At 29.0% G+C, this 27,717-nt stretch overlaps 3 protein-coding genes, 1 non-coding gene and 1 pseudogene across 6 annotated transcripts; 1 reads left to right on the top strand and 4 right to left on the bottom strand.

The window, feature by feature from the left end:
- The first annotated feature begins 997 nt into the window (after positions 1-997).
- On the top strand, positions 998-12,213 carry LOC145191292 (WD repeat-containing protein 44-like). The gene is made up of 22 exons (XM_090067629.1): positions 998-1,138; positions 1,528-1,555; positions 1,856-2,239; positions 4,397-4,556; positions 4,782-4,828; positions 5,537-5,670; positions 5,820-5,900; positions 6,321-6,388; positions 6,498-6,565; positions 6,712-6,792; positions 7,241-7,285; positions 7,565-7,591; positions 7,683-7,838; positions 8,021-8,122; positions 8,198-8,238; positions 8,389-8,470; positions 9,201-9,300; positions 9,484-9,578; positions 10,373-10,474; positions 11,403-11,518; positions 11,598-11,716; positions 11,812-12,213. Exons 1-22 carry the CDS (start codon positions 1,086-1,088, stop codon positions 11,973-11,975), a joined length of 2,253 nt encoding a protein of 750 aa, XP_089923755.1. The 5' UTR covers positions 998-1,085; the 3' UTR covers positions 11,976-12,213.
- A 4,374-nt stretch (positions 12,214-16,587) lies between these two features.
- On the bottom strand, positions 16,588-17,656 carry LOC149882117 (uncharacterized). Of its 2 annotated transcripts, none has more exons than XM_090067640.1 (2): positions 17,445-17,656; positions 16,588-17,344 (listed from the first exon to the last, which is right to left on the bottom strand). In XM_090067640.1, the coding sequence occupies exons 1-2, from the start codon at positions 17,455-17,457 to the stop codon at positions 16,722-16,724; spliced, it is 636 nt and encodes a 211-aa protein (XP_089923766.1). In that variant the 5' UTR covers positions 17,458-17,656; the 3' UTR covers positions 16,588-16,721. The 2 variants fall into 2 exon arrangements, with proteins under 2 accessions (XP_089923766.1, XP_089923765.1); XM_090067639.1 differs by having other exon boundaries at positions 16,588-17,366; positions 17,445-17,627.
- A 63-nt stretch (positions 17,657-17,719) lies between these two features.
- LOC149882116 (uncharacterized) lies at positions 17,720-22,641 on the bottom strand. Its single transcript, XM_090067632.1, has 8 exons — positions 22,410-22,641; positions 21,570-21,601; positions 20,069-20,427; positions 19,807-19,973; positions 19,363-19,686; positions 19,053-19,240; positions 18,613-18,865; positions 17,720-18,518 (listed from the first exon to the last, which is right to left on the bottom strand). Exons 1-8 carry the CDS (start codon positions 22,563-22,565, stop codon positions 18,501-18,503), a joined length of 1,497 nt encoding a protein of 498 aa, XP_089923758.1. The 5' UTR covers positions 22,566-22,641; the 3' UTR covers positions 17,720-18,500.
- Positions 22,642-23,416: 775 nt separating this feature from the next.
- Trnad-guc (transfer RNA aspartic acid (anticodon GUC)) lies at positions 23,417-23,488 on the bottom strand. The gene has a single exon. It is a non-coding gene; the product is annotated as a tRNA-Asp (tRNA).
- Positions 23,489-24,876: 1,388 nt separating this feature from the next.
- LOC149882115 (uncharacterized) lies at positions 24,877-27,674 on the bottom strand (annotated as a pseudogene). Its single transcript, XR_016444764.1, has 2 exons — positions 27,497-27,674; positions 24,877-27,195 (listed from the first exon to the last, which is right to left on the bottom strand). The product of XR_016444764.1 is annotated as an uncharacterized LOC149882115 (transcript).
- Between the last annotated feature and the right edge of the window lie 43 nt (positions 27,675-27,717).

The following is a 27,717-nucleotide window of genomic DNA, read 5'->3' as shown; positions in this document are numbered from 1 at the left end:
AATCAACTCGGTAGTTAGGGAGCTTTTAGATAATTTTATTTTTCTTTTAAGTAAATCCAGAAATCTCAACAAAACTTTTAAGCCGCTTATAATATGATCCGCTTTTCAGAAGAACTGTGGTTGGGGACCGTTACAAGCCTTGTTAATAATCTGACATTGGTATTTTATGAGATTTAAATCATTGCCTAAAAAAAATAAAGCTGGTATATACTGTTTGTATTTATCGCGCGCATTATTTCGGCACATTTAAGTTTTTCTGTTGTCTATTACCCGGCTTTTCGACTGTATTTCCCAGAAAAACTGTTCGATAGGATAGAACTCATAAATTCTCTGATTAAACTTGCACAAACTATATATACGTACAATACATATTAGCTGTTTACATTTAGGTAGCCAAGTAAAATATTTATAAAATATATAAAGGCGGTCAGCAGGAAGGTAGTATAGCGATAAAAAGTGAAATATATTAATATAGTAAGTACCTCCGAACTGGTGGCTACAAGTTCTATTTATAATGAGTTATTATCTAAAAAAAATTATGGATTCTTGTTTGTTAAGTTAATCAACGGAGGAATTTTGCAAGGATTACTTTGCAGATTTTCGTAATTCTGTAAAAATATATGGGGCTGTAAGAGTTTCTTAATGATATTGCTATATCTTCAGACAAGACTTTCAGTATCTGAATTTTTTTAACGTAAAAAAAAAAAAAAAAAAGAAAAAGCATATGGTTGCATACGCACTCCTCTGCACCAGCAGTCAGTTATACTCTTTTTAAAAAAAGTGCTGTATTAAGACTTTTGGTCACAAGCATAAGTAAGAAAACTAAAAGTACATAAATAGAAAACAAATGTTAAACTTTTTTATTTATAGTTTCAAACACCCTTTTTGCACACTGATTGCAAATGATGTGTCTTGCTGAATGCATGTTTGTTCTTTTGTGCCAAAAGAAAATGACTAATTCTATTATCATAAGAAACATAAATTGCTTTTTTTAACACCAGTATGTTTTGTGCAGGATTGATATTTCTATGATTATCTATACATAACTGTTATATTTAGTTTTACATATTAGTTGAATAAAACAAATGGCAAGTGAAAGTGAAGAAGAGTTCTATGATGCTAATGAAGATCTTGACAGGTAGTAGGTTTATAAACTAAATATTCTTTTGAATGCTTGAAAGTCCTTTTCATTGCTTCATCAGGGTTGACATTAAAAATACTAACATCAAAGCTACAGATTAAAAAAATCCTTGCACTAAATGGTTTTAATTGTTATTTAATATCCTTAAGGAAATGATGCTTTCTGAATTTTAACATTGTTTATCTTGTATTTTTATCTTTTTTATAACAGTAAGTTGTCTATAAATATTTTTGAAAGTCTTTCTAAAAGTTTGATAAATATGCTTTCTAAATTGCGATATTGTTTGTATTATATTACAAACAGTATCACAATTTATATTAGATAACAATATTTTATAAAAAAAGTTGGTTATTTATTAAGTAATATGAGTTTAATATTTATTTCAGATCTCTGGCTTCTGAGAAGTTAAGGAAGGTAAATTTACAAAGCTTTGAACTTGTGTAAAATACTGTAACAGATATATTACCAGAGTAAAGCTGGAGTCATAGAACAGATTTATATGTAGTCTTACTAGCTTTAACAAAGTTATATGTAGTCTAATTATAATTAAAATTATGTTAAAAAATAAGCAATCTGCATTTTTTACTTTATCTAAAAATAGCTACAAATTAGGGGAGAAAGGGCAATACAAGAGAAAATTACAATCACTCTAAATGCATTACAAGAAAAAAATCCTAGCTATTACCCTGATTATTCAAATTACATTTTTTTTAGAGCATTGAGTCAGACAGATGTTCTGAAAATCTTTCACATTCCCTCAGTGATTCTTTTACAGAGAACAAAAATGGGTTGAAAAATGATGAGCATAAAATTACAGAAGAACAAAAAATTCAAGAGTTCCAAATAATAAATAGTTCAAATAATAAACATTCAGAGACTGTCTGCAATATGACTGATATTTCATTAGCTACGATGGCTGTAAATAATATCCCTAAAGTTGATACTGAGAAAGAAAACCTAAGCATATGTATGCTGGAAAAACATGATTCAAATGTTCACCAATCTTTGTTGACTAACAATGATAATGATACTCTTGTGTCAGTTGATGTTGTACCAGTAGCTCCACCAAGACGAAAGAAAAAGCAAGCCAAGACTAAAGTGAGTTGTTCAAAATAATTTTTTCTCCTAACTAATTTTTCTTTTTTTTTTTTTTTTAAACTTTAAGAAATCCAATAATAGCTTTTTTTAAAAAAAATATCTGGATTTTCGTTTTTCTAATTTGTTGGATTGGTTTTCATAATTATTTTTAAATGATGTATAAATTTTATAATTTTTTTTATTTTTATTTTGCAATATTGATAAATCATGGTGATATAAAGGTAAAGGTGGTCTTAACAATAAGAAGAAAAAAATTGTTTATTATTCAGTGGGGTACTCTCTTAAGTGGTTTGCTTCAATGAAGAAATAGATATGCCAAAAAATTTATCAGAATAAATGCATTTTAAGGGTCCCTACAAATGAATTAAAATTTACTTACCATGCTTGTTAAAACATTAAATTTAAAATTGGATCTGTTTATCATATATGAACAAATTGAAGATCAATTGATTATCAACAAACATTTAAGCTGCTGTTAATGTTAAACAACAAACCATTCTGCTCTGTTATTCAAATCTCAATGTCTAGGCAACAATAAAGTTAATAAACCTTTTATTTAGTTAACTATGAGAATCTGGATATCACTGACAATCCTTGTTTATAGCTAACAGAAGGAATTGTTTTTATTTATCAAAGTTTTGCAGTTGATTCTCTGCAAATCCATGAATATCAATAAGGTTAATGTTTGAAGGCCCATCCTGTCTATGAATTTCCAGCAGCTCTAGAGCCTCATGAAAATTATGCCTGGACTTTTTGACAGACCAAGCGAAAGAAGAACCACACAAAAGAGGAACCATGGCCTCCAAGACTTCCTAGGATATGACAGCATGCTTTAGCCCAAACTTCAAGAAGAAAGAAAAAATTTGCTGTGTAATAGAAAAAAAATTCCCATAACCTCTTGCTTGGATGGTAGTTTAATTGAGATAAGGGCATATGACAATTGACCTATCAGCCACAATTTGGTTTTAAAGTCACAGCACTAGCCATATCCTACTAAGTATAAAATTATTGTTACTATCAAACCATACTACTGTCTTTTCTTACTTATTTATTACTTATTATCAGTTTACCCATAATGCAAAAATCCATTATGAGTAAACTGACATTAAGTAATAAATAAATAAAAAAAGCACTTCTTTGTGCAGGTTTTGCTACCATAACTCCTATCATACATGCAGCTACAACGCAATAAACAGTAGTGAACTGTAAAGTTCCTCTAAATGTTTTAAAGTTCAAGTGATATTACATGTGACTTTGTTTTTAAACTATTTAAACATGTAACAAGGTTTCCAATTGCATAACTTAGAAAAAAAAAGAAAACTACTCTAAATGTGAATAAATGATTTTAGTACAAAAATCTAGAAAAAAAATCATAGCTTCGGAAAAGTACTGCAAAGCATAAAGAGCCACTTAGATGAATCTATGATTAAGATAATCATCCAAACCACACACCAAAGTCTTTCCAAAGATTATTTTTATTCAAGAATATTTGTGTCTTATATTGGCCATTACAAATTTCAGATCTCAGTCTAATTGGGGACCAATTTTATTGAAAATCAAAAGGAAAACAATGAAAACTGTTTTTTCACACAAATTGAGAAAAGCATGCAACAAAATGATATCCTCGTTTTGGTTGTGGACTTCATGCCAAGGCATTATCAGATTGCTCTAAATAAAAAACACAACTAAGAATTGATGTAGTTTAACTTATTCTTTAATAGTATATTAGTTGAAAAAAACTTTTCTTTACATCATCTGTTCAATTTTTGTGAAATGTTTTTAAAATTTGTGAAATCATAAAAATCCTATCAATCTCTAACAGTAAATTTCTAACAGCAACAGTTTCAACATTACAAAAAAACATTTATAAGAAAGAGAGTTTACTACCTATCTCAGTGGGTAATATTTGACTGCTACTGCAATTTCACTGGTTTATTCATGTTAATCAAAATTATTTAATTTGATTTGATGAAAATTACTTGTAAATAATTTTGTATAAAAGTAAGCTAAAAACCTAAATAGTTTAAGTTTTTCCAAAATTTTATGTGTGCATTTTATCACTATTAAATGCTCTGATTTTCAGATTTTTTTTTTTTTGTTAAAGCTAGAGACACTGATTTTATTTAATATAGTTTTATTTATACTCTTTTGGTTTAGACAGTAAATGTAGCAATAACTGAAGCAAAAATTACTGATGATGATTCAGCACCATTTATTCGTGTAAGCACAAGCACAAATGAAATGAATGAGGTACTTCAAACTGGAAACTCCTTAAATGTGGTCTGCAATGAAGATCTTATTGCACTTAAGAGTGGAGGTTACTAGTATAATACTTTATCTATTTGAAATTGAATTTAATTTGGTTTCTTGGCTATTGTTTGCTTATCATTCATTTATTTGTTGTTAAATTGACCTTTGCATTAACTTATTTTTCTACATTAAGACACTTTTTATTTCTATTAAACTTCAAGTAAATCTATTTTTTTAATTTGTTTGCATTTTTCATTATCATTTTATTTTGAGTTTCTGTACATTATGCTAGGAATGCCTGTTACCAATACAATCTGTGGCAGACAGCTTACAGACGATGTAAGGAAATTTTTTTTTAAAGGGCATGTATAAGTATTGGGGTTAGATATCCAAATCTCAAGGTTAAAATGCTCACTGAGTACCTATATTAGTCAAAGTATTATTTATAAATCTTTTCAAGTATATTTTTAGCAAATATAACTTTTTCTTAGTATTTTCTTGATATTTTGGAAATATCAAGAGATTTTTGAATATAACATAGTTTTAGGTAGTTCTAATTTAACTATGGCTTCTTTACTTTAAGCTCTTTCAATTTAAGCTTTTTCAATTTAAGCTACAAATTGCATACATTTATTCAACATCTGATCATTTAGTTATCTTTAGTTTCCATAATGATTAGTTTTTATTTGACATAAGATGACTGATGAAAAATACCCGTTCTGTAAATTGTATGAAATGATATGGTGACCTGCAAAAAACAAAACAATTTTGAGATCATATCTTAAAGATGTATATTTAAATCATTTTCACATTGAATTAAAAAACTATAACATTAAATTATAAAGTTAAGTTTACAATATTCATCCCATAATCAATATCAACTCTTAATGTGGATTTTAAAAAATTAAAGATTTTGTGCAGATTTAAACAGTTTTTTCAGTGAGCATTTTTATGTTTCTGCAATGTTATGATATGGACTGTTTTATTGTATGATTTAATTTGGTAGTAGTTTATGTTGGTATATGTATTTTATATTTCTCATTAAAGGAAATCCTGGAACAAGTTGTGGTCAAAAATCTGGATACCGGTGAAACTATGCCATTGTCAAAAGCTGAACAGTCTCTACCAGAGTGTACAAACCCTCTTGCCCTTCACATTTTGCGTTTGGCTACAGAACAAAGGTTTGTTAACTGCTGTTTAGCTAAGTTATGTATTTATAAATTGTGTAAAATAATTACTAAGATTTAATTGAATTCAATAAAATTTTTTTAGATTAATAATCATTATTTTTTAAATCTTTTAACTAACATTTTAATTTTCATGTTTTTAGTGATTTTGTTGATTTAACAGAAGAAGATGGTAGATTATCTGATACATCTACGACTTCTAGTGTTAAAGTTCAGGGGAAAAGGTTTCCTTTAAATAAAGTTATTTTTTTTTGCAGTTTATATTATTTTTATATGTACACTTTATAAAAACTTTTATGCAATTACATCACAATTGTGTAAATTATCTAAAAAATTATTTCACATAAGTGAATTAATTAAAGTTTGTGTTAGAAGTTATGTAAGATCTTGCTTTAGATTGAAGTTGTAATAATGTTGTCTAAAAAAGACAAGTTTTTTTTTTCTGCTTATAAAAAGTTAAAAATTTATTATTTAAATTGAAACTAATAAAACTATTAGTTTCAATTTAGATAATAAATATTTAGCTTTTTTTTCTTTCATTATTTCACTTTAATTCTTGCTTAACACTTTAATATTTAATTTTACCCTCTCACCTGAGAACATCAAGAACTTTTTACCTTTAGTTATTTACAATTTTTCACTAGGAAAAAATTAGGAAAGTTTTTTGGTGAAGCTGTACAAAAAATCCGAAATGTTGCTGATGAAGTTAAAGGTGAATTAGTTTTACAAAGAAAAAAAGCCTTGTTTTAAAGAACATTTATGACATATTTATTTAACATTTTGTAACATAAATAAATGTTGTTATTATTCTTTTAACCTAGCGAGGCGGGGCGATGAATCTTCATCAGAAGATGAAGATCAATCTCATGAAGAAGGTGCCTTCATCAAGGTGGTGCATTTTTAAAAATCATGTTTTTATCTTTTTTAAGCTCACTTTGAAATAACTGTTCATCCACTGCAAGAAAATGTAGTTTTAAATTTTACAATAATTTAAGTATTGTATTTATATGTGAAATTCTTTCTTTTTTTTTTTAGTTCAAAAATCACAGAGCTATTAAAGACAAGTTGTTATTTTCTAATATCAAGTTATTACAAGATCTTACTGGCGAGCACATTGTAAGTCCTTTAATGATAGCCATTGAACACTAGAATAAAATTTCACAAAAAAGTAATTGAAGTAGTTCCTACTGTTAAAGGGAATGTATAAAATTATATTTGGGGCAATCCAGTTTCTTTAAAGGTTAGTGTTTCATTCCAATAATTTTTCAGTATTTTCTGTGAAAGTTAGGCTGCCAAAACATGCCCTATATTGTTGTGGTTCCCACTGCATTAGTTTCAAAAGTTTGTTTTACTTTGCCTTACTAATGGGCTGGTTTTGAAGTATAAATTATAGCAAGTTATGCACTCTTTTTTATATATTTACTTCTTATCATTAAAATCAAACTATACACTTTTATACAAAAAAATGTTAATGCAAAGATTTTTTTTGATTAATACAAATGCAACAATAGTTATTGATTTTTCATCTTGCTTTCAATTTTTTAAATAAGTTTATTGTTTTTAGGGTGCAATATGGACAATGAAATTCTCCCTCTGTGGAAAGTTACTGGTAATTTTTTTAAACAAATTTTATAACTTGGCATTAATTAATTGCTACATTTACTTTTTTTTTCTTTTCTTTTGAATGTAAAGTCTGTCAAACATAAAAGAAGAAAAGTTTATACAACTATAAGCTTTTCTTTTTTATGCACAGTGCACTTTTCATTCAAAAGTATTTAATACTTTTGAATGTGAAGTGCACCGCACATAAAAAAGAAAAGCCCAAAATATTATTAACAACCAAAATTATCTTTATTAAAAACGTTTTTGTAAAATGTTTTACTTTCAGGCTACAGCGGGCCAAGACAACATCGTGGTAATCTTTTTACTTTCAGTTATTTACTTTTTTATGTGCTAATTTTTTAAATTAATTATTTCAGAACTTTATTTTTTACTACAACGTATAGCGTGTTTGGGTATTGAAAGAGGCATTTTCAAACTTTGAAGAAATGAGACTAAAGTATTCTCGTCCTACAGGAAGGTCCTCTCCCACTGGCTCAATGGTATCAAGTTCTTCTATGGCTTCTGTTGATGAAGATCCACTTGTTAGTGATTTATTGCTTGTAAGTTTTGTTACAATTTTTTAAAGCAATTATATGATTCAATTTCTTTTTATTTACAGTTTAAACACTTGCTAATAGGGATTAAAATAACAACAGCCAATTTATATTAATGTACTAAGCTCTGCTTTTATTATTGATATGGTTTTTTTTGTGTCAAATATTCATAATGAATTTGTTTTTAGGCTCAAAATGTCAATGATGAAAGAGAAGGTCCATTTCGAGCAGTACCATTTGTATCTTATCATGGACACACATCTGATGTTCTTGATCTTTCTTGGTCAAAGGTTTGTTCATAAAGAATACTCAGAATTTTAGAGTTTGCAATTTTGTTTATGAATGATCAATTTTTTTAATTTTAGAACTTCTTCTTGTTATCTTCCTCAATGGATAAGACTGTGCGGTATGTTTGGATTTTAGTAGTTTTTTCTAATTTGTTTTTACATTTATTATATTTCAAAAAGCAATGCCATGTAACATTCTAAAAAATTCTTTAGTTATAGATTTTCTAAACGGAACTTCTTAGTTGTAAATTTTCATTTAAAATGTTTAGATTATGGCATATATCTCGGCAAGAATGTCTGTGTTGTTTTCAACATGTTGATTTTGTTACAGCAATTTGTTTTCATCCAAGGGTTCGTAATTAAAGTAATAATGCTCAAAAAAGATTTCCTACTTTTTCCTCTCATGTAATAAGTTGTTGTGTTAGTGCATTAAAAAAGGTTTTTTTATTTTACTAGTCAAATCCTGTGGTAACTGCTACTGACTAAATGCTACAGTAATATATTTTGTATGTATAAAACATCAAACTATAAATAAAGCTATAAAGTAATTTACCACCCACCAAATAAAACTCAGATTTAGTAATTTATTACATTTTTTTTTTTTTTTAATTTTTAGAAAATGTTTCAAGAATGTTGATCTTAGAATGTTTTTTAAAAATATTGCTAAAAAAAATGTATCAGTTTTATAAATAGTTCAAGAATTTTTGAAGGATTTCCTTTATTACTAATGTTCTATAGTACTGTTATATCAATGCTATAGAACATTTAGTAATAAAGGAAACTATAACTATAAGTCTGTAAAGATTTAATGTTTTTTTGGTTTATTGTGAATGATTTTGCAAAACAATTGCATATATAATGATGCTTTTTAAAGCAACAGTGATCAGATATGATCAGATATGAAATGCCTAAATCACTTAAAATGATGGATTTTTAGAGTTAATTACTTAAGTTTCTAAAGACTAAAGGTTTCTTAGTGTTAAAAAATTGGTTTTGATGATCTTAGGAGAATTCTGAACTTAACTTAATTTTTACAATTCATAATTAAACTAAAGTATGAAATTTGGTATTACATTTATAGGATGATCGATACTTTTTAAGTGGTTCCTTAGATGGAAAGATTCGACTTTGGAATATTCCTGAGAAAAAAGTTGCTTTATGGAATGAAATTGATGGTTCAGGTTGAATTTTTTTTTTTTTTACTTATTCAAAATCCAATGCTGGAATATTTTTTTGTCTACTTAAAATCTTTTTTAAAATAATTTATTTATCTTTAAATTTTCACAAATGTTTACTTTTAACATTGTCGGTATTTCCATTTTCTAATATAATGATAAAAATTGTTAAAAATGTTTTCTTCTTAGGTACCAGTCTTATCACAGCTGCAAACTTTTGTCAAAATGGTAAACTTGCTGTTGTTGGAACATATGATGGAAGATGTATTTTCTATGATACTGAGGTGTTAATTTTAACTCAACATTAAGTTCCATTACATATACTACTTGCTTACTAAACTATTACACAGCCAACAAAAAAATATTTGGCAAACACTTTTTATATAAATACAGTGAAATTCATAATATATTTATGGGTGTTGAAACCATACTTGGCATTAATTATTTTAAAGTTCAATATTGATTGAACTCTTTCGAAATACAATTTTTTTAAGGATGAATTAATAAAAAATCAAACTTTTTCAAAAAATGACAATGGGACTTTTTAAGTTAGACTTTTTGAAAAACATATCTATGAAAAGGCTAAACTTTTTCAAAAAACAAGGTACAAAAAAAAAGTCATACTTTGAAAGGCAGCTTCAAAAAGGAACTTTCTACTTTTCTAAACTGCTTCAAAGTGGAGCAAATAGGCTATGAAAATAAAAAAAAATTTAGATCCTGTATTATTTTTTAATTACAGATTTTGTTTGAGTTAAATTGCCAAGTTAAGCTTTACTTAAAGTATATTAACCACGTTAAGCTATACTTAAAGTATATTGGCAAAGACCTTAAAAGTAAGGTTATGCTGCCTAAAAGAAAACGAACACCTATGGTGGTTGATAGGACTATTGTTAGTGGACAAAGCACATTAGAACCAGGCAAAGTTGTTTAAAAAATCTTCTTATTGCTGTGTTTTCTTAAATAAGGATTAAAACGTTTTCATATAATTTGTTATTTATGCAAGTGTGGAGATGATAAGAAGAATTGTTAATGCTTTTTTTCTTCTTGCAATGCAAAAATACAACTTTTTAATTTTTAGCGCTTGAAGTATCACACACAAGTTACAGTACGATCTAGTCGTGGTAAAAATGCTAGAGGACGTAAAATAAGTGGTATTGAACCAATGCCAGGACAAGATAAGGTTAGTAGAGCTTTAATGTTGAGTCGACAAATTTATGTAAAATAATTGGTTTAATAAACCTTTGTATATAAAAAATGACCCATACAAATCTTTGCTTGAGTGCTGCTCTTAAGTTTTATTTTATTAACAAGTTTATCAACATTTAGGCTCTGTGTTAAAAATGATCTAAATTAATTTTTTATTTTGCTCAAGTTTGAGAATGTTTTTTTGTAAATATAGGTTGATACAAATTTGCACACACATCTGAGAATAATATAACTTATTTGAAGATGTTTTTTGGAACTATTAATTCTTTTAAGTTATTTGAAATTGATTATTTTCATTTTCCATCCAATCTCCTTTTAGATCTGAAAAATTCTAAGTATCTGTTATTTTCATTTAGGTTAACATTTAAATATCTCATCTTCTGATATAGAAAAAAAACCGAACCAAGAATAAAGTTGAGGAACCTTTTTGAATAAAAAAGAATCATAACCTGATACTGGGACTTTTTAAAAGAGTATAACTTTTTAAAAGAACCAAACTTTAATTCTGTAGCATTAAAAAACTACAAAGAGTAAAGCTGAAAATGCACCATACTATGAATTTTTTAACTAAATATTGTTATTACAATAAATATATATACTAGTCAAAACGAACAAACATTAACAATTAAATATACTTTTTATATATATATATTTCATGACTTAAATATTTGACTGAAAGTGTTTGTTTTTTTTTTAAATCAACATCAAAAGTAAAAATTTTTAGTGTTTACTTTATTGAAACAAAAGCGCGGTAATTTATGGAATGTATAATGGCTGTTCAGCTCCGAAATCGCTTATAATTATGGAAATTGGTTAGCTTGTACACAACGATATTCTCGCTATCAAATAAATTGCTTAAATAAAAGTTTTTAAAATAGTATTTGACTGTTATTTGTTATTAGGTATTGATTACTTCAAACGACTCTCGTATACGTTTGTATGACTTAAAAGATCATTCTCTTTATTGTAAATACAAAGGCCTACACAACGAGTCTAGTCAGATACGTGCCAGCTTCAGGTATATGTTTATCACTGAAAACTATCTTCTTTTATAGGAATTAGTTTTTTGTTTATTTTCATGTAATGCTCTTTTTTAGCCACGATGGAAAGCTTATACTATGTGGATCTGAAGATAAATATGTTCATATATGGAAGACGAACCACGATGTTCCTAATGTACGGAAAGACAGAAACGAGTATTACGAAAGTTTCTTGGGTAATTTTTTTTGTTTTGCTTTTGCTTTTTTTAGTAATTTTTTTAAAAAATTGATAATCAAGATTCTTGAAACACAAAATATTATCTGCTTTCAGCACACGATGCAGTTGTGACGGCAGCCATTTTTGCACCTTATCCAACTGTAATTTTACCTGCAGCTCCACTTAAAGCAGGAAGCAATGAACTTCCTTCCAAACCTTTTGAGATATTAGTCTCAGCTGATTGGCAAGGTGGCATCAAAATGTATGTTAATAGATAAGTCACTGTCGTTCTACTATTTCATACATTTTGATGCCACCCTGTGTCATCAAAATGACACAGGGTGGAATATGAAATAGCAGAACGGTTTCAATCTTCTATCTTTTTGAGTTACAAAAAAACGCTCGGTCGAATCAACAGAAATCCACAATAGAGGCTCTGCTCTATGTTAAGTGGAAAATACTTGTTGGAATGGTATTTGAAAAAGCTTTTTTCATGTGATGATGTTTTATACAAAATTGAAATTATTCTATGGCTCTTTTATTACGGAAGTTTCTTACAGATTTTGTTCAGTTTAATTTTGCTATTAATTTTCTTTTTCTTTTTCTTTTATTTTTTTTTATGTTCATACAAGTAAAAGTTTTCATTTCTTGATTAATGTTTTGAATTATTAATAAAATATGAATAATAATAACAATAAGAAAAATTATTTGCTCGGAGATTACTTTTATTTGAGATGTGAATTTTGAGAAATAGTTTTTTTTTTTTTTCTACCAATTTACTTCTCAAAGAGAAACTGTTAAAAAAAAATTAAGATTTGGTATGTAGCTTTGAATTGATCTGGGCTGGCCTGGTTTACAATGTCGTACATACTTATTTTATCCATCAATATAAGTTATAACAAATATATTAAATTAGTTATTATAATTTCTAATGTTTTTCTTACTTTTTTATTTCGTTCGTCTTTAATAACTGAACATGTGCGCAATCTCGTAAGTTTGTAATTGAAATTTTTAAGAATCAAAAACGTCCTCACAAAAAACACTGAGTTTATAAATCAATGGATTATAATTCAAATATGTTGTATATGTTCATTTTATATATTGAGTGTTACAAGAGTTTTTTTAATGAAAGAAAATAATAGAATTAATGTTATAAGTTGTTCGAATTTTTGTCTTGCTAGCTCAGATAATGGGTTTTCGAATAGGGACGAGAGGATGCATACAGGCTGTGGCGACCATGTTGTTTTAGCTGCATCTGATGATAAAGTAGTTCCTAGATTCGTTTTCTAAATGGTTTAGTTTTTTTCTTGTAAAAGGGAGTGTTGATGGTGCTAGTATGTAGTGAGGATGGTGTATAGGAATTTAATGATGTCATAGTATTAGCCACGTGGAACACATGGATGAGATATGGTGATAACGTTATAGTAAAGGGCCGCATCTAGACGACCCAAGGGATGAGAGTTGTAGCAGTTTGTGATGGTTTTTGTAATACTCCTGGTAATCATGTCAGATGTGTCACTAATCCAAAACGAAGCTTTCCGCCACGATTACGTCATCAAGACTTTAAATTCATGTGATCCGCGTAGCTAATATCATGAAATCATCAAATTTTAACATATCACCTTCACGCCATACTTACACCATCGATACCCTCTTTTCTAGGAACCCCCATACCATCATGCGTCTGTCAAATCTGTTACATATTATATAGCCACTGATCCTCAATCTCCATGATAAGTCATACGATTGAGCAGCATGCCCAAATGATGTAATTTTATAATCAAATTAACGGCATATGAAATAGAAGTCCAATTAACGGCATATGAAATAGAAGTCGGCTCTTCTACATATTGTGACCAAATTCCAGACGACTAGTTCGGTAAACAATCAGTCGTTGTTAATTGCACAGGAGAACACGAGTCAGTCAATTCATTGCTGTACACGAGAGCCTGGCCTTTCGCAGAACTGAATTTGGCGAACTTTACTTCGAAATTTGGGCCTTCACCTGTTCAGTATTGAATTCACCCAGAAATTCAAGTTTAATGGCCATAGGCAACTTTGTTGTCTGACTAGGCTTCGGAGCATATGGAAGAAAACTTCAATTTTTTGCCGAAATATTATCTTTGGCGACGAGGCGCATTTTTGGGTGAATGTTAACAAGAAATTTTCATGAATTTGGCTCTATCATAGGAAAGTTGGCAGGGTTATCTCTCTTAAGAACATAAGATTCTTTCACTATCCAGCATAGTAATGACGTTTTTGGCATAATGAACCGAAGCTAAGTTGAGCCAAAGAAGTAATTGTCATCAGGATATTTTTCTGGTATGAACCGAATCAAAAAATTTTTAATAAAATATTTTTTGTTAACAGAATTGCCGGAGTGCTTGATTAATGGTCACACGTTTACACGTTTTGCTTGGTGTTAGGTACAGTGAAAATTCACTGTACCTAAGAAAGCGTTTTTTGCTAAACACAGTGAAAATTCACTGTACCTAAAGGGGCGTTTTTCGCTATATACAGTGAAAATTCACTGTGCCTAACGAAGCGTTTTTGATAGATACAGTGAAAATTTACTGTACAGTGAAAGTTCACGGTATTTATCAGAAAAGTTTGGTGTTACGTACAGTGAAAATTAACATGGAGATTTATAAAAATAGTATTAAAAGTGTTGCTCTTTTGAAAGTTAAGGGCGTAATGATCATCGAAGCTAAGTAACACAAAAATTCACTACACTCCCGTGAAAAACCAAAAAACAGAAACCCAAGAAATAATTTATTAATAAAACTTTATAACAAAGGTACATATTAATGAACCCAGAGAGGGAGTTGTTAATAGAATGGAACTAATTAAGGAATATATTTTTGTAAATGAATTGTCGGGGATATTTTTTTACCGTATATATATATATATATATATATATTAGTTTTGTTGCAGGAGTCCATTAAATACTTTTTAATAAAATTTTGATGTTCACAATTATGATGACACGCTTGTGGCAATGTTTGCAATTATTTTTGGCGCACTTCAGCCATTTGCACTTATGTCTGACAGTGCAACTGCATCGCACTTATAACAGTTCGCACTTGTGCCGATTTCTGCAAATTCTTATGGCGCACTTATGCTAGTTTGCAGTAATGATAGGTTTTGCATCTGCTTCAGACTTAGACCAGTTCGCACTTATTAAGCGTACCCATAAACAAATAACAGACATAATGTCTGAGACATTGTTAAATAAATTTTGCAATGGTTTCAAAGTATTTGTTGAAAAGTAAACTATAAAATCTGATTGAAAGAGCAAACCTATTGGCAACACTTAAAAATAAAAATAAAATTCAACTTTAAACCAAATAATATAGCAAAATCTTTTATCTTGACTTTTAGTGATTAATTAGAGGCTGTGAGTTGCAGTAATGAAACTAAATAATAGTCGTTTTTAACAATAGACACCAGCGGGAAGGTAAGTCAAGCTGTCTATCAACTCAAAAACAACACAACAATAACAACACAATGATTACTTCCAATAATACCACATAGCACCAGATATTTGACTTCCTCGTATAAATCTTGGATAAGCATCATAAAGATTTTGGATAAGTACAAAGAATTCGAGTGGATAGTTTCTGGGGATCTTAAATTATTTTCTATGATACTTGGACAGCAAGGTGGTTACACAAAATTTCCTTATTTTTTGTGTGGATATGATAGTCGTGATAAAGCTAAACATTGGAACCAGAAAGTGTGGCCAAAAAGAACATTGAATGTTGGAGAGAAAAACGTGCACTTTGAATTTTTGGTTGATCCTAAAAAGGATCCTCTACCACCGCTCCATATCAAACTTGGCATGATGAAGCAGTTTGTGAAGGCTTTGCTAAAAGATGGTAAGACATTAAAACACCTTTCAAGCAAATTTCTTGGAATGTCTGAAGCAAAGCTGAAGGAGAGAGTTTTTGTTGGTTCATTTGTAAGTTATTCGAGAGTTATTGTTGGTCAGTACATTCTTAGGCTAATGGAAGATAACAACTTCAAAAACATGACGAACTATGTTGAGAGGTCAGCATGGAATTCTTTTAAAGATGTAGTTACGAAGTTTACAGGGAATCAGAAGGACTCGGACTTTAAAAATATAGTAGAAAATATGTTGTGCAATTTAAAAAAATTTGGGATGCTCAATGAGTATAAAACTCCATTTTTTGAACTCCTATTTGGATTATATCCCGGATTATATCCGATAGTTATAGCATTAATGTCGCTATAACTATCGCTTCCCGCCGAGGCCTGATGCTCTAATAAATAGCAGAAAAATTTCTAATAATAAAAGCTAATAATTTATTAAAATACCAATATTTCTAGAATTACTAACTTTAAATTAAAATTCAAAAATCTACAAATTTCTGAAATTTGAAAATTCTAAAATATGAATTAAAATAATGGCTCCCAAAGAAACAAAAATAATAATAAACTTTAATTTTTTAAAGCTAATAAATAACAAAAATCAAAAGCAATAAAATGTAACTTGCAACAAAAAATATGCAGAGATCAGCAAAAATTATTTCTAAATTCAAATATTTTCAAGAAAAATCAAACTAAAGCGAGAAATGCTTGACAGAAGCACGAAAGGGCTATTTAAAAAGAAATATTTTTAACCATCAGACAATTTCTCAAAAAAAGGACACTATTTAAAGAAATATGAAGCTAATTGCTAATTGAAAGCTAATTAAAATGTTCTTTATAATATATTAACTTATATTATGATACATTAAATAAATAAATATAAAGAAATATGAAGTATGCTCCTAATAATGTAATTAGATATAAATATGCTCTTTATAATATATTAACCATTACTATAAATAATAAATAATAAATTATGTCGCAACAATAGATATTTCAAACATAAATAGATATTTCAAACATAAATAGATATTTCAAACATAAATAGATATTTCAAACATAAATAGATATTTCAAACATAAATAGATATTTCAAACATGTTTTAATATTTTATGTTATGAACCTAAATTCCACTATTTCCTTACTTTACATTGAGCGCAGAACCAATACCCTTTAGGTTTGCAAGATATTTGTAGACAAACATAATGTGACCAATCTAAACAATGATCACACTGAAGCCATTTTTGACTTTTTCCATCCGCCTTTGATTGCCCGCATAATTGACATGGACATTCTTCAATGCTCACAGCTTCACATTGTTTGATAACTTCAGCCCATGCAGCCTCTTCAAAATATTGCTTAATGTCATCAAGACTTGCTCTTTTATCTGCTATCTTATTCAATAAATGCTTTAAAAATTGGCAGGTGGTAATTTTAGCACTCTCATGCAAAACCTGCTGGGCAACTGTTCTTTCTACAAACCAACAGAGACGGATTTGATCTTTTTCAAAAGAACCCAACTTTTCAAATACTTTTAAAGGTTTGTCAAAAAGTCTCTGTTTGTTTTTACCTACGCGGCCAGGTGGCTTCCGCTGGGGTTGCCTTAAAACTAAGTCTGTATCTGGCTTTTGAGAGACTGCTTCAGATATTTCTTTATTTCTGCATTCAAGTGGGGTCGATATAAAATCTGCACTTGAAGTTGACTGAACTTCTAAAATTTCTTTTGATGATAGAACTTCTGTAGGTGTAAAACCTTCTAGACAAGGATCACTTTGAAACTAAAAAAACTAATACGTTTTCTTATGCATTTCTTAAATGATTCAAAAACTGAAAGCATGTAAAATCCATTGACATACCATAAGTTCCCATTCACCAGAAATGCATTGTTGATTAATAGATTCTAACCAGGTAATCGCAAGTTCAAATTTTTGGGGTGGCATTTCAGAGAGCAAGGAGGCTATTGGTTGAAGGTAACTCATTGCTGTAGTAAATCTTTGCTTGGATGTGGCACAACAGAGAGGTAATGATTCTATACTTGAGGTAATATGAGATGGCGATTGGTCAAAACTTACCTGGTTTACTTCAGGATTACGTGAAATCCATCTAAATAAATCAATTTTATTGTAAATAATTTCTGTAAATAGTGTGAAGTTGAAAAATGTTTTGAAAAACCATTATTTCAGTGTACACAAATTTAAATAAAAACTAAATAAAAATAATTTATTCATTTAATTGAACTATAACAAACAGTCAATTTAGCAATAAAAAAAGCAATTAATGTATCAAAGCATCTTTGTTTGTTTTGCTCCTTAGATAACCTAAATGACAAGGCAACTTGTTAAAATAACTTTCTTTTATAATAAACAAAATCAGAACATTCAATAACTAGTAAATTGTGTACAACGTTACAATACATGTTTTGTTTACTAAATTGTAAATTGATTATTAATCAAATAAATTTTAGTTTAGCAATCAATAACATACGTGGATTGAAACTTAAATATGGTCATAAAGTTATATAATGAAATAATACGGACCTATACTATTATCATTTTCCTTTAAAAACTGCTAATATTGATTTGATCAAATGTGTTTTATTTGCATGCTTTTGTGAAAAAACATCAATATTTATTTGTGTAATATTTATCTAAAACAGCTGTAGTCACAATATACACGTACCTCAACTGGAACAAGAAACCCCATAAAAAAACTAGTTTGCACCTACCTCTTGCAGCAAGGTATTATAATTCACAAGGTTACCTTTTATGAATCAACTCCAGATCATTAACAGTGACATTCTTAGTTCTTAGAGCAAAAAGAACATGTGCACATGGCACTCCAAACCCTGATGCTGCATCACAGACACAAACCCAGTCTATTATGTTATAAAAAGTTGTTTGACGATGGATTACCTATAATGAATCACTGTCCTACAAAACAATAAAGTGAATAATAATTTTTTGCAGCCTTATTGAAAATCAAACAGTAATAAAAAAAGGATTACATTCAATAAATAGTAATAACCTCATATAAACTAAAATCAGATTTTAAACTTTTGTCATACTGTTCAATGAGATGACGAAGAATAAAAGAAGAAACATGACGCGAATAAAACTTGAGTGGCTCTGGAAGTTTATTATTAACTTTAAGTTGCTGGTCAAAGTCTGCATGTTTAGATTTTTCTATTTGCACTCTATTAACCTTAAGAATTTTATCTATAAGATTTCCAGGTGACATGCGTGACAAAAGGCCAACATCTTTCAGTGTTCTATGATATCTAATCAGAATAATAATATTAATTATTCTAAAAATAATTGTAAAATGGTTAATAAAAAAATTTACTTCAAAATTTAAAAAAATTTCGTATTGCTTTAGTAAAAAATCATGGTTTTGTTTGATGTAAAACTTTTTCTAATCACAAGACTTTTCCATTAATATTATTTAAGTACTCTTAAAATAAGTACCTTTCGAGTCTGTTATTAGTGTGATTGTCTAAATGCAATAGACCTTTTCTATAGTGACCCATAAACATTTCTGGTATTGTCAGCCAGTTTTCTTGAAGATACACATAGAACGTTGGGAAATTTTTTTCAATATTTAACAAGGCTTCAGTGCATGCTGCATGATTACCGTACATTAATTTCTGTGTAGCCTAATAAAATATTTATATATAAAAGTGAGTATATAGTTGCATTTTTCCAATTTTTTTATAAAAATATTTTCCAATAGTGAGTAAGGTAAACAACAAAAAACACTAATATTATAATTGCAAACCTTGAATAATAATTCCTGATCATCAGTTGTAAATCTACCCTTTTTAATTTGATAAATAAAAGCTTTAGCTACATGAAAACGACAAAGAAATATTTTATTTCCTGGAAAAACGGACTGTAGTCCAGATATTTCTGCTTGAGCTTTATCAACCATGAATATTGACTTATGAAAAGTTTCAATCCCGACCCATTCCTTAGCATGTGTCATTAGGAGCTGTAGATGTGACTGATCCTCACGATAAACTAAAGACTGCACTACAGGTCTCCCCATGCCAGTTTGATCCACAACAGCCATTGTGTATAATGGCATAGAGAAGTTGTTAATCTGGATATTTATAGGAAATTTATTTATAACAATTTATTAATTTTTTAAAATACCTATTGTTTTAAGGAGAAGTATAACCTTAAATGTTATGCCATGCACTAAACCTAGGTTAATACAAACCTTATAGGTACCATCAAGCATGATACACTCGGGATACTTTTTTAACAATTTTATTTGTTCAGTTGTTGTCCATGAGATACACTTTACTTTTCTATCAAGATCGGCATCAATATGGGATATAACGTTTGGTAATTCCAGAACTTTAATAATTTCATCAAGAGCAGGACCTGTTTATTTGATAAGGAAAAAAATTAATCATTTAAAAAAGAGAATAACTTAAAGACATACATTTTAAAATTTAAGTTTCAATCAAAACAAAAACCTTTAAATTTCATTCTTTGCTTTATGTTATAAATATCACGAGGTCTTGTCTTTAAACCATGTCTGTTTAAATTGTCTGTTACAAGAGTAGGATTAGTACCATGAGATAGCAGAAGCATTGTCTGCTGTTCGAGAACTCCTTTTGGTTGACGTTCCGAACTATACATAAAGAATTGCTCAGGCCCATGTGGATGGTTATGAACTAAATTTTTTTTCTTAATAAAATAACTCCTTATATCTTTTTTATAGGCTACATAAATAGCCATCTTACAACCACTTGCTAGAACACTATTGTCTCGTAACCCTCTGCCTCTCTTTAAGACACTGGGCATTACTTCCCCATAATGTTTGCATATCCACCTGTAAAAGCAAACTAAAAATAAAACTAAAATAAAACTAAAAATAAAAATTGTTGGTAAGAAAGAATTTGGAATAAACTTTTAGTTTTGTATGATATGTTTATTTTTTATAATAATTTCTAAATTTAATGGATATTTTATTTTTGACTGTTTTATTTATTTTCAATTTTAGAACTTAACATAATTAATTATGAAGAATCAACTTTGAATCAACAAGGTGGTTGTAATTCTTATAAGCGATACCATAATGTAATTGGATAGAGTGTGTCAAAGCACTTTACAAATTTAAAACTGAATGCGACAAACCATGAATGGAATGAGCTAAATCTTATCGAAAATAGGCTTATGAGAAGTTTAAATAAAAGTGAAAAATTATGTGCATATCACAAGTTCATCAATGGTATTGGGTGGAAACCGTCTAAAAAGTGTGGGCATCCTAATCATGATAAATCAAAACAAACAAAAGCACCAACTACACGCTCAGTTCCCATAACCTTGTTAACAACAGTATTTAAAATGTATAAAATAAATCATCCCATTGGCACTGTTGTGTCATTCTCATTTAAACGAAGTGCGAAATTAGAACAAAGGCACTCCTAATCTACCTGAACATAACCAAGATTTTGATGATTTTGATCAGGACTATATCCCAGAAGAGATTGTTATTCATGAGAATGTTTTAAACCCAAGTAGTGAATCTAATGTGAAATTATCTAAATATTTGGATGTAAGCCCAGTACGATTTCAAATAAATAAAACATCAGTAGGTATGCTTAGCGAAGATACTAAGAAATACCTAAAGCGAAAACATCAACATATATACACTATTGTATATGTGTATACTATACATAGTCTATGTACATAGACTATGTATAGTATACACATATACAATAGTGTATACTGTCATAGTATATACAGTATACAGTACTGTACTGCAGTATATATATATATATAAATACAATAGTATTGATAACACCAGTAATTATAAAGTAATCTGTGACGATTACTGTGACAGTACTGTATTGCAGTACACTCGAGTGTACTGCAATACAGTACTGTCACAGTAATCGTCACAGCTTACCTTATTATTACTGGTGTTATCAATACTATAATTATTTTTTATTATTATTATATTGGGCTCACCTACAACCATATATAGCATCAAGAGGAATACAGTACAATCTCTCTAATTCGAATCTCCTTAATTCGAAAACCTCCGTAATTCGACTAAATGTAAAGTCACCGTGAAATGCGCTTAAGAAACTCTTTTGTTTAACTTTCTATAATTCGAATCTCTATAATTCGAAAACCTCCCTAATTCGATTGGATTTTTCGGACCCTATAGTGAGTATCTCTCTGTAAATCGATTTTTTATTTTCTGAAGTGTAAAAAGCTCGTTAACCATTGAGTTCTTTTTTCAAATTTCGAACGTTTTGAATTTTTGAAAAACGATTAACGTGAACTATTATCTTTTGTTTAAAAAACATCATGGCATCAAAGAGACCGCATAAAGAAACCAATTTAAAGCGGAAACACGATGTTCTACTGGAATTGGAGAAAGGAAAAACAAATAGAGGTTTCGAAAATCTTTGATATTCCACCAAGCATTCTTTTAACCTGTAAAAAGAACAAAGATGAATTATTTGACGCTTTTCGTCAAGGAAATTTGGCTAAACGGGTGCAGGTTGGTACGTATTATCATGTTAACAAAGCTGTTCTTAAATGTTTCAAACAAATGAGCTTATATTTAAAAGAGGCGATCTACAATTACTGACTTTTTTTTTTTTTAATAAAAAAGTTTAAAACACATAATCTCTATTGCATTTAGGCTTAAGAATCACTATTTGTTTGTTTTTTTCATTTCTATTTGTAATTTGACCAGAATATTTGAAAAAAAATCAACTTTCTATAATTCGAAAATCTCTCTAATTCGAACTTTAATTTTTCCCCATAAAGTTCGAATTAGAGAGATTGTACTGTACAACAAATCTGGGAACCTTCCTTTACTTTTTTATTGTAATGTTCAACTTTTTCTTTTGAATCAATTCTAACGGGGTGAAAATTTAGTCTACAATATTCATTAACAGACTTTTCTGCTTCATCAAAATCTTTATAATTCTTTATGGAAATATCCTCCATTTTTTAATCTTTTGAACTCTTATTAAAGCTCTTAACCCTTCTTTCTACAAAAACATTATTCTAAAATAAACTCGTTGTTTTAAGCATGCGCACTTAGCAAAATGAAAGTAAATTTTCAAAAGTATTCTAAAAATAGATTTTCACTGTACCTATCAAAAAAACGCATCCTTAGGTACAGTGAATTTTCACTGTACTTATAATTAACGATACGTTTTGGACTAAATAGTTACAAGTTTTGGACTAAACAGTTACACGTTTTGGACTAAATGAAAGGCAAACCAATACTTTGTTTTCAAATTTAGCTTTTCTTTTGTACTTGAGGTCTGGAGAAGCCAAAAAAAGATATATTCTATTGTTTGTTAAAAAACAGAACAATCGCAATATACAACTTAAACTTATTGCAGAAAACATTTCTATATACAGTGTTAACATTAACAATACTAGATTTTGTGACAAAAGCTTATAATTGTTATGGCTCTGCAAGAGTAGTATGTCAATTTTTTGAGCATCTGACGGCTCTTCAAAAAAAACAACCTTTTGTACTGTAAAGAATGTGCTCACTTAACTACAAATTCAAAAATTAATTTACAGTTTCTTTTTAAATTAATTAAGTTAAAATTCAGATTGTTAGCATATTTATAGCTTCCTGAAAAAAATCTTCTGAATATTTGCAGTTTTTTCTAGATCTTCAAGCTACCTATGAGTCCGACTGATTACAGCTTTTGTAGCTTAAAGAAAGCTAATAAATGACAATAAATTGACAAAAATAAAAAATAAAAGAGCTACCGTAGCTTTTGAAAATGTAGTGAATAAATCTCCCATTAGTTATTTAAATTGTAATAAAGTTAATCCTCCCCGGCGGGGAATCGAACCCCGGTCTCCCGCGTGACAGGCGGGGATACTTACCACTATACTACCGAGGATACAATGCTTTCGGAAAATGTATAAGAAAAACCCATTTATATTTCTTTAATAGAATATTAAGATTCAAAAAAATTTTTTTTTAATATTAAAAGAGATTTTTCACTGTTATTTGAGGGAGAAAAGAAGTCATTTTTTCATATTTGTGCTGCAATAAAAATCACCCAATCAATTTCATACGATATTTTTGAACCTTATATTAAAAATATACAATTTGTAATCTTAAAGACTTAATATCTCGAAAAAGTGAAAAAATGAGAAACTGAATTTTTGACAGGAATTAGTAAACATGTCATAGATTCGATTGTGACGTACATCTCAATTAAACCATTCTAAACAAATTTTTAAATGTCCAACAAAGAAGTTTAAGATATTTTTTCATAAGTTTTGATTTAAATAGAGAAAGTTTGAAAGATAAAATCTGCTACTTAAAACTTGTTTTTCGTGTTACATAGAATTAGCAGTAAAATTAGTTGCAGTAAAACGTTCATCAAAAATAGTAACACTACACTTTTGAATCATTAAACTACGTTGTGAAATCTTTGAAAACCTAAAAGTACTAAACTAAAAAGCGTTAGTCTTTAAAATTTTGATTAAAAGCACTTTCAGCATCTAGTTTTAAGACTTAAGATTATTAAGCTGTTAAAATACTTAAAAAAGTAGTTAACATAACATTTGAGAAAATAACTAAAACTTGCTACACTAAAATACTTAAGCTCTTTGGTTGAATAAGGTTGAATACAAAAAAAAAAAGACTTAGAGTGTGCGCAATAGGGCATCCCGTACTTTTCAACATTTGTTAAAAAAGTTGGCCCTAAGGATTTTTTTGCCATTAGGTACACACATTAAGAAAATACAAAATTTTTTTTACCAGAATAAATGCATCATTTGCAAAAACAGGCCTTAATTTTTCAAAATTTGATTGAACTGGGGAGGGGGACCAAAAATCACATGTCTAAGAACATCCCATATAGACGGTGAAAATTTTTTTTTTTATGTTTTAACATTTTTTTATTAAAGTAAATAGAGAACAGTTTTAAAATTTAGAAGTAATGCACACGCCCCCTCCCCTTTGCCTATAAAAAATTTCTTAAGTGCTTGTTTTACACCATAAAAGCAAAAACACAAATGAACACAAGTTAAAGTTGAAATGAAACTCATAACTCTATCTTTCTAATATATTACATCAGAGATACTAAAAATGATAAAAAAATATAAGTTAAACTAAAATGAGGTCCTGCTTGCTGTTAAAACGAGGAATTATTGCTCTATTTTCTGCTCTAGCACGAACAAATCCATCGCGCCTCTCAAAACCAAACACTGTTTCAGAAGCTGCAGTTACCTTAAAAAAAAACACATTTTAAGAAGATTTTTTGAAAGTTTCTATTGATTAACATATTATTAAGTATAAGGAAAAACCCTTTACCTCTTTAACTGCCCTCTCAACTCCTTGTGTGTGAACAGGGAAATACGGAACTACCATAGGACAATCCACAATCATTTCTAGCTCACTTATGTTCATTTTACAGGTTAAGATGGGTTCATAAGCCTCTTCCCATGTTATAAGCTCTGTTAATATGGTTGCATCCAAGTTTAAATAAGGAAGCTTGTATGTTCTGGTAGCTAGATTTCCCATTTCCAAATTTTTTCTAATTTCCAGAATTTTATTAACAGCAAATTCTCTTTCAATTTTATTTTCGCTGCAGAGTAATGTTTGCAATAGAATTTCGGAATGAGAATTCCATGCAGAAGATCTCACACACTTTTCAATAATCATTTGTACAAGTTCATCTTGAAGTTTTATTAGGGTGAGTTGGTTCAAGATGTGTCGTGGCCCTTCTATCCAACTATGCTTCACTTTAATTTGGAACCACATAGGGAAGTAAACTGATACAAGAAATTTAACAATTAACTCTAGATTTTTTAGGTCATCCCCCTCTAACCCATGCTTGCTTACCCACAATAAAAGCAAGGAAGAACCTGTATTGAGCCACCTTGAATGGACTAAAGTACCTGGTTTTTGGTTAGCCAAATCTTCAGTAAGAGTTCCATTAATTACTGTCTGGCATATTTTATAGGCATATTTCTGATCTGAAGATAACTCTTTTACTATTTCTTCAGGAAGTTCAATTAGACCAGGACCTATAGATATTGGCTTAAAACTGTAATTTCTTTCCATTTCAGTAATCTTTGTAAGCAACTTCCCAATGGGTCCAGAAAATGGACCCATTGGGAAGTCTTTGAGGTTGTCTTACCATCAAGCTCTTCTATTAAATGTAGAATACAAAGTTCATTTTTGTGAAGAGAACATATTAGCCATCCTAATTTTCTTTCTAATCTAGTTTCTAAATAATGGATAACACCTCCAATATGACCTGTATTTGTTGCCGTGCTATCACAACCAATGAATTTTAAGCTATCTTTTACCCCATGCAAATTACACCACTGAAATATTTTATTTGCAATATGCTCAGCAGGTTTAATTTTTGATTTTTTGGGTATTTCTTCTTTGGTTAAATGATGAAGATATTTACCATATTCATCAGTTAAAGTATAGTGATCTTCCTTTTGAACTGAAGAATAAAATTTTTTAGTTTCATCATTAAATGTCAATACATTTGTTTTGTCACTTCTTCCATCAAAAAGAATGCAAGAAATATCTTCACTTTTAAATCTATTTTCTCCAATATTCTGACACTTCTGTTTGTCACTTCTTCCATCAAAAAGAATGCAAGAAATATCTTCACTTTTAAATCTATTTTCTCCAATATTCTGACACTCTGACATAACTTTATCTTTGGCTCTATGCACTTTGTTTTTGTCTAATAACAAATAAATAGCTGATTCTGGGACAATTTTTGCCTCCACCAAATCTTTTAAAAATCCTGAAGCAATAGCAGCAGCAGCAGCAGCAGTGTTTGAAACTTCATACCTAATTGCAGCAATAGCTGTATTTTGTATCTTCATATAATTTCTCTTTAATTTAATATCCTCGCTTTTATCTAGTACATGAGAACTTTCTTTGTTATAAGAACACTCTAACTCACTGTTTGACCACTCTTCTTCGTCAGTAAAATTTTCCAAAAACTCATCATATGTTTTTTTCAAATAGCAACTATTTACCATCTTCTTTTTTTTGAACTTTTTCAGATTGTTCTTTTTTACTGCTTCGCTCAATTGCTTTTCGCTTCCTTTTAACCTCTTTATAATCTTTTGATCCTATTATAACTTGAGCTTTGTCCCCCTTTTTGTTTCTTTGTGATTGAATAAATTCTAACTCTATCAAGGGAATCCTTTGCTGATTTTTCACATTTACAGTTAATATGAACTTTTCTCTCACATCCCAGACAACTTGATTCATTACAGTAAAGAATTTCACATTTACATTTAGTTATATCAAACAGTCGTGACATAGAATCCATTATGTTGTCAATTTTTTCCTTTTTGGTTAATCTTTTTCGGCAAATATCCTGAACATCACAATAACTTTTTTTGATCTTTCTGTCAATGGACTTATCTGTAAATATTACTGGAGAAGAAAAATCTGAATTTGCTTTTTTCCATTGATTAACAACTTCCAATCTTGTCTCCCTAATCAAATCATCCAATGGATATATCTTCTTTTCTGACAACTCTTTAAGCAGTATAGCTTTACGAAGAACAGCACCAAGAGTTGGTAGCTCAGATGGAATAAAGTCTCTTCCTTTTCCTGGAGATAAAATATTATCATACTATATATAGTTTTTAATTAATTATTATTATTACTCTTATTATTATTGTTGATAAAATGGTTACTGTTCATAATGTTGTTGATGATAAAACTTTATAGAAGGAAATGTATTCATGATTCAATACTAATGATAATAGTAATAAAATAAATTAATAACATTATATGATATAATTGTCGTGAATATAATATTATCTTTGTATTACAAATATTATTTTAGTAACATTACTAAAATAATATTAATAATATATAGAAAATATTATATTCACAACAATTTTATTACCTATTAAGTCGGACATTACTGTGCTTGCTTTTTTTCTTGTTTTTATACCACTCATTGCTTATTATATATTTTATATCACGACTATATGACAATATGACTGAAAAGTAAAATAAAGTATTGAAAAATGCTTTAAAACAAATATTCAAAATAATTTATATTCCCGAAACATTCCTTTGTGTTTGATATTTTATCAAGAAGTTTCTCGGGCTTTTGGTTGTTTC

The sequence above is a fragment of the Hydra viridissima genome, unplaced genomic scaffold (genome assembly GCF_058129835.1).
Source record: "Hydra viridissima isolate aposymbiotic clone 2 unplaced genomic scaffold, HvirCarnegie_v1 scaffold_11, whole genome shotgun sequence".
NCBI lineage: Eukaryota > Metazoa > Cnidaria > Hydrozoa > Anthoathecata > Hydridae > Hydra > Hydra viridissima.
Note: the sequence above shows the minus strand (reverse complement) of the source record. Positions and strands in the feature narration are given on the sequence as shown.

Excerpts from the sequence above, each read along its gene's own strand:
- LOC149882116 (XM_090067632.1), bottom strand. The coding sequence starts at position 22,565 with ATGGAGGATATTTCCATAAAGAATTATAAAGATTTTGATGAAGCAGAA. Across the intron at positions 19,687-19,806 it reads TGCTTGATGGTACCTATAAG|ATTAACAACTTCTCTATGCC; the intron begins GTTTGTATTAAC and ends ATAAATATCCAG. Across the intron at positions 19,241-19,362 it reads ATCAGGAATTATTATTCAAG|GCTACACAGAAATTAATGTA; the intron begins GTTTGCAATTAT and ends ATATTTTATTAG.
- LOC149882117 (XM_090067639.1), bottom strand. The coding sequence starts at position 17,567 with ATGAGTTACCTTCAACCAATAGCCTCCTTGCTCTCTGAAATGCCACCC. Across the intron at positions 17,367-17,444 it reads CTGGTGAATGGGAACTTATG|TTTCAAAGTGATCCTTGTCT; the intron begins GTATGTCAATGG and ends TAGTTTTTTTAG.
- LOC145191292 (XM_090067629.1), top strand. The coding sequence starts at position 1,086 with ATGGCAAGTGAAAGTGAAGAAGAGTTCTATGATGCTAATGAAGATCTT. Across the intron at positions 6,793-7,240 it reads ATCTTACTGGCGAGCACATT|GGTGCAATATGGACAATGAA; the intron begins GTAAGTCCTTTA and ends TATTGTTTTTAG. Across the intron at positions 10,475-11,402 it reads CAATGCCAGGACAAGATAAG|GTATTGATTACTTCAAACGA; the intron begins GTTAGTAGAGCT and ends ATTTGTTATTAG.